Source organism: Mustela nigripes, chromosome 6, assembly GCF_022355385.1.
Source record: "Mustela nigripes isolate SB6536 chromosome 6, MUSNIG.SB6536, whole genome shotgun sequence".
Taxonomy (NCBI): Eukaryota; Metazoa; Chordata; class Mammalia; order Carnivora; family Mustelidae; genus Mustela; species Mustela nigripes.
This window is the reverse complement of record NC_081562.1, coordinates 7,806,789-7,812,848: the sequence shown is the minus strand read 5'-3', so window position 1 is coordinate 7,812,848 and position 6,060 is coordinate 7,806,789. Positions and strand designations below refer to the sequence as shown.

The window sequence follows — 6,060 nt, the reverse complement described above, 5'->3', positions numbered from 1 at the left end:
CCTGCCAAGCAAGGAGCCCGATGTGGGACTCGATCCCAGGATGCTGGGATCATGACCTGAGCCGAAGGCAGCCGCTTAACCAACTGAGCCACCCAGGCATCCCAATTCATTTATGTATTTTTAAGTAGGCTCCATGCCCAGTATGGATCCCAGTGTGGGGCTTGAATTCCCAACCCTGAGATCAAGACCTGAGCTGAGATCAAGAATCAGACGCTTAACCCGACTGAGCCACCCAGGTGCCCCTACTGTTTTTTTTCACTACGGAACTTTGAACAATGCTCAGCAAATAGTAAGTACTCAATAAAAACTCATTCATAAATAAGACTGAAAAAGCAAGTGCGATCAGACTGTGCTTACCCAGAAGCCCCTGCTCTGAATCTGGTGGTTGGTGTGGTGGCAGCTGGTGGCTGGGAGGGCACTGGAGGCTGGCAGCAGGACACCTTGACCATGAATTCACTTAATTCATCTGTCAAGAATGCACTTAATTCACTTAATGCTTTGCCCTTTAAGGCTGTTCCTGGTCGATGACTTTTTGGGAGGAGGGGCTGCTATGCTCCGAAATTTGTCTCAAGAATTCTCAGGTAAAACCTGGAGGACCCTGGAGCATTTAGAAAAATAAAATCTCTGTAAGCTTGCCCTTAATTCTGTGCAGAGGGTAGTTTGTCTCCTACTGGTCCCTAAGACCCTGGCCATCACCAGCACAGTGACCTGCGTCACTTCTGAGTGTTGGTCAGCAGCTCAGCTGTCGACAATGGGGCTTCTGGTGGACGCTGGCGGGCTAGGCAGGATGCTGGTTGGACTCCAGCATGGCACTGGGAAGGAGCTGAGGGTGGCCTAGGGGACAGGCATGCTGTGGTCTGAGCTTGCCATCTGCAAGATCCATGAGGAGTCGCCCCTGGCCCCTGCCACTTGGCCCAGCCACCCACATGTGGGGTTAGGGACTAGGCCAGGCTCATTCTGTCCCCGGGAGGAGGGCGGAGGATGGGAGGAGTATTCTCTCCTCATTTGTCTTTGCAGGGACCTGGACCTCACATGCAGCGAGCTCCTGGGAGCACACGAGCACGTGGGAAGGAAGCCCCCTCCCTGATGGGGTTGCCTGAGCCCGGCTCCCGCTGGCTTCCCCGAGGCCCCTGGGCTCCGCGGGCAGTCGGAAGCGGGGAGCGGCTGCTCGGGACCGAAGAGGTTAATGTGCATCTGCTTCCGAATGTTAATGTGTCTAGGTGATGTCAGTGGGAGCCGGGGAAGGAGGGAGTGGGGAGAGAAGCGGGGCTTGGAGGCGGCAGACGCTGCCACAGCGCCAGGAAGACCCCCTTCCGGACTGCGGGGCTCGTGCTCCGGGACGGGCGGGCGGCGCTGCCGCAGCCTGCGTGGGTGGACGGGCGAGCAGGCGACGGGCAGCGGCAGGATGGACCTGGGAGCCTCGCTGCTGCCCACTGGCCCCAATGCCAGCAACACCTCGGATGGCCCCGATAACCTCACCTCGGCCGGTGAGTAGTGCTGGAGGGGAGTCCTCCCTCCCCTGCGCCGGGGGATGGGTAATGGGAAGGTTTCACCTCTGAGCCAAACTGCTCCGGAAACTTTATTACAGTTCTTGGGGAGGAGACCTGCAGTCCGCTTGGTCGGGAGGGGAAGGGGAGAAGGGGGCGGGGCAGGCAGGGGCAGCTGGGGCGGGGGCAGAGAAGAGGGCAAAGGTGCGTTCAGAAGTGGCAGGGGATGGTGGCCCGCCGGTGACGGAGACAGGAGAAGACTCACCCAGGAGTTCCAAATGCTTTGTAGAAAAAAAATCCAGGCTGGAAAAGCAAGCAGGAGAAGCCAGAGGATGGTATGCGAGGAGAGAGGGGAAGCTCACTCATTCACGGATCCCCTTGTGTTTTCACTGGAACTGCGGTACTGGGATCTGAAGCACCTGACCCCTGGTTAAGGCCCCGGGGAAGGGCTAACTCACAGAGCCTTGAGGGGATTAACTTTCCGGGTGAATGAAGGTTCCTGACATTTCCAGAGCTGAGATGCCCTGAAATTCTAGCACTGAAGGAGGAAAAGAAGGAAAAAGAGGAAAGGCTTGTGTGCAGAAAATTCTCGGGCGGCAAGGCTGCAACACACAGCTTCAGTCTCTGCTTGCTTGGGAAGCCCAGGCTCAGATGATACAGACCAAGGAATTCCCCCACAGGAACCCAGGAGAAGGGAGGGCGGGCTGCGGGCCTGATGGGCAAAAGCCTCCCTCCGCAAGAGGGTAGCCCGCAGATACGCCTAGGAATCAGCCCACGGCTCCCAATCAGTGATTTCTAAAATGAGATGATCAGGACTGCAGGCAGGAGAAGAGAAAACACATGCATGCGCCCGTCCATGCATGCGGTGGCTTTCCCGCATGTGCGCACACACGCGACACACACGTTCATGCCCTTCTGGCTACGTCGACGAGGTTTCCTGGTGAAGCCCGCGAGCCCACAGAGTAATTCTCTGCAGACGGCTGTGGTTCTTGATTCTGTGCCTTCTGAGAAAATGCAGGAAGTAGAGGACTGGGTCCCTCAACGAACAGGTGGCGTGGGAGAATCTGGGAGGATTGGCCAGGGAACTGGTGGAGGAGGGCAAGGGGACAGGATCAGCAGCAGTGTGGGGAGCGGGATTGGTAGGAAAGGGTTCCAGATGAATGGTGAGCCCTGAGCTGAGACGGAAAGAAGAGAGGTAGGCAAGCATGTCATCGCTGGAGGCTGAGCACACTGGGATGATGTCAGCCCTTAGAGAAGAGTCCATGTCAAAGGGTCAACATTTGCTCCTTTTGTCTCCAGGGCCACCTCCTCGCAGAGGGAGTGTCTCCTACATCAACATCATCATGCCTTCCGTGTTCGGCACCATCTGCCTCCTGGGCATCATCGGGAACTCCACGGTCATCTTCGCGGTGGTGAAGAAGTCCAAACTGCACTGGTGCAGCAACGTCCCCGACATCTTCATCATCAACCTCTCTGTGGTGGACCTCCTCTTTCTCCTGGGCATGCCCTTCATGATCCACCAGCTCATGGGCAATGGCGTCTGGCACTTTGGAGAAACCATGTGCACACTGATAACGGCCATGGATGCCAACAGTCAGTTCACGAGCACCTACATCCTGACGGCCATGGCCATTGACCGCTACCTGGCCACTGTCCACCCCATCTCTTCCACCAAGTTCCGGAAGCCCTCTGTGGCCACCCTGGTGATCTGCCTCCTGTGGGCCCTCTCCTTCATCAGCATCACCCCCGTGTGGCTCTACGCTAGGCTCATCCCCTTCCCGGGGGGCACGGTGGGGTGCGGCATCCGCCTGCCCAACCCAGACACTGACCTTTACTGGTTCACCCTGTACCAGTTCTTCCTGGCCTTTGCCCTGCCCTTCGTGGTCATCACTGCCGCGTACGTGAGGATCCTGCAGCGCATGACGTCCTCTGTAGCTCCTGCCTCTCAACGCAGCATCCGGCTGCGGACCAAGAGGGTGACTCGTACGGCCATCGCCATCTGCCTGGTCTTCTTTGTGTGCTGGGCTCCCTACTATGTGCTCCAGCTGACCCAGCTGTCCATCAGCCGCCCAACCCTCACCTTTGTCTACCTGTACAATGCCGCCATCAGCTTGGGCTATGCCAACAGCTGCCTCAACCCCTTTGTATACATCGTGCTCTGTGAGACATTCCGCAAACGCTTGGTCCTGTCGGTGAAGCCAGCTGCCCAGGGACAGCTTCGAGCCATCAGCAACGCCCAGACAGCCGATGAGGAGAGGACAGAAAGCAAAGGCACCTGACCCTTCTCCTGCTGCCCCAGGCGCCTCCAAGTCAGGACAGCACAGCAGACTGGTGGGGAGAGACACTGAGAAAAACCAAAGACCCTCTGGGAGAACGCAAGGAGGCTGGGCGGTGAGGGGTTGCGGCTACTAAATCATTCCACAGGGTCCACAAATTGCTGGGGAGGCTGGGAGCCAGATCTGGGGGCTTCAAGCATCAGAAATCCCCTTGGGAGAGTAGGAAGAGACCTTTGGATTGAACAGTAACCGAGCAAGAAGAAAATTTTGTTTTAAATGCTCAGCTGAGCCCTACATCTTGTAGCTCCCACAGATTTTTTTCTCAATTGCTGGTTAATTCGAGATCTGGGAAGGCCAGGGTGTGAGTGGGGGGCCTACAACAGGGTCCTGCGGAGATGGGAGAGTGGTATGGCCTCAGCGTTCTTTCCCATCTTTCCCTGGTGTGATGGAGGGCAGCCTTTCTCCCACGCTGGAGGATGCTGAGAAAAGAAGCATGCCACCTCTCTGTGTTCCAGCATCCTGTCAATCTGCCTGTGTCTCTAGGGGATGCATGCTTAATTTTGGGGGGGTGTGGGGCAGGGCTCTGCGCCCACAGGAGTAAAAACCCAATTTGTAGGAGAATCACTCACTGAGAATGACAAGGCTAACTGGGTGGGTATGCATAGGAGTCTTAAAATTAAGAAAAATGGGGAGGAGCAAGGGGGCTTTGCAGCTGTAGGGACATTGTCGTCATGAGGCACATTTGTTAATCACCAGATCCAGAGTGAGTGTCCGTCAGCGCCCTGCATGTGCAAGGGTCATTGTGATGCCTGCTGTGTTAGTATCATCTTTTTGCTCTAGCCCTTCCTCTCCAAAATAAAAACGAATAAAGGAAAATCTCTACCCACATCTCTTTGAATGCTCCTGCAGAACTGCTTGGGCTTGGGGGTGGGGGTGAGTGGCCGAAAAGGGAAAGCGGGTCACTTGGCTGTGGAACCTAGACCTCGGTCAAGCTGCGTCTTAAAAAGCAAGAAGCTGGGGAGGCTAAACCCACAGGAAGGGTTCAGCCCCACAAACCGAATTAACGTGAACTCATAGATTACAGTTCTGCTGCTCGTCTTGGGCTCAGGACTCCGCTTCCCTGTCTTCTGCTCCACAGCACTTGGGTCATCATCCGTGCTGGACCCTCAGTTCCCAAGTCCCACCCGCCACCTCCCCCGCTGAGTCACCAGTCGGGGCTGGCTTCTGGGGCGGCCTGAACCTGCCTCCTGCTGCTGCCAAGATCGGGAAGATGACAGATGGGCCACTGCGCGGCAGGCAAGGCTGCTGCTTCTCAAGTTTCTTCACTGAGAGGAGCTGGGAACCAGGAGTCCAGGGGCAAACCGCACAGCAGACGTTGAGCCAGTGACAACAAATCGTTGAGACAGTGACAACAAATCGTGAGCTCCCAACTTGTTCAGATGCATCCATAATTTCTGGCTGGTTATTTTTCACTGCGGAGTTGCAGCAGGTAGGCGGCTTAGCAAACTTCCGTTCACGACCAGACCAGCTCTTTTTAATTTTTTTTTCTTTAAGATGTTATGTATTTGAGAGAGAGAGAGAGAGAAAGAGAGAGAGAGATGGAGGGGCAGAGTGAGAGGGGGAGAGAGTCTTAAGTGGACCGTACCCCAATGCAGGGTTCGATCCCATGACCCCAAGATCATGACCTGAGCTGAAACCAAGAGTCAGCAGTCCAAGGGACTGTGCCACCCAGGAACCCCTGGGCAGCTCTTTTTTATTGTGATCATGAGCTGTCGTATTTGGAGGCTTGTGTTCCCCTCCACCTCAGTAGCAGGGTGGGGGAGCCAAGAACCGACCCGTTAATTTGCCCTACTCACTCACAGTGGGGTCTCTAGCTGCCGATGCAGGTAAGCTCCCAATCTATTTCAGATGCACATCCAACAAAAGAAAAAATATTCTTAGGGAAGCTTCGAGGCAGCTCCTACCCACTGGTTCCAGAAAAGGACGGTTTCTTGCACCTGGTTTGCCTGTGAAAGGCTTCCTGGGGGTCTGTCACTCCCCCTCCCCTTCAAGGAGTCTGGGAGATGAAATAGGTCAGGTGGCCTCTCTCAGGAAATGCAGGGGACAGGCTAAGGAGGCCCCCCACCCCGCCCCACAACCCCTAGGGAGGGGAACACCCCTTCCTTCAGTTCTCAACTTCAACTGAAAACTGACACTGAAGCGAAGTAGGTTGAGACAAAGTGAGTGGGTGGAAATGTAAACAGGTTGGAGGGGAGAGGATTGGGGGAGAGTTGGAGAAGTCCAGAGGAAGAGGGGGA

At 55.8% G+C, this 6,060-nt stretch overlaps 1 protein-coding gene across 1 annotated transcript; it reads left to right on the top strand.

Moving 5' to 3' along the window:
- The first annotated feature begins 743 nt into the window (after positions 1-743).
- On the top strand, positions 744-4,653 carry MCHR1 (melanin concentrating hormone receptor 1). Its single transcript, XM_059404583.1, has 2 exons — positions 744-1,487; positions 2,787-4,653. The coding sequence occupies exons 1-2, from the start codon at positions 1,187-1,189 to the stop codon at positions 3,764-3,766; spliced, it is 1,281 nt and encodes a 426-aa protein (XP_059260566.1). The 5' UTR covers positions 744-1,186; the 3' UTR covers positions 3,767-4,653.
- The last annotated feature ends 1,407 nt before the right edge of the window (positions 4,654-6,060 follow it).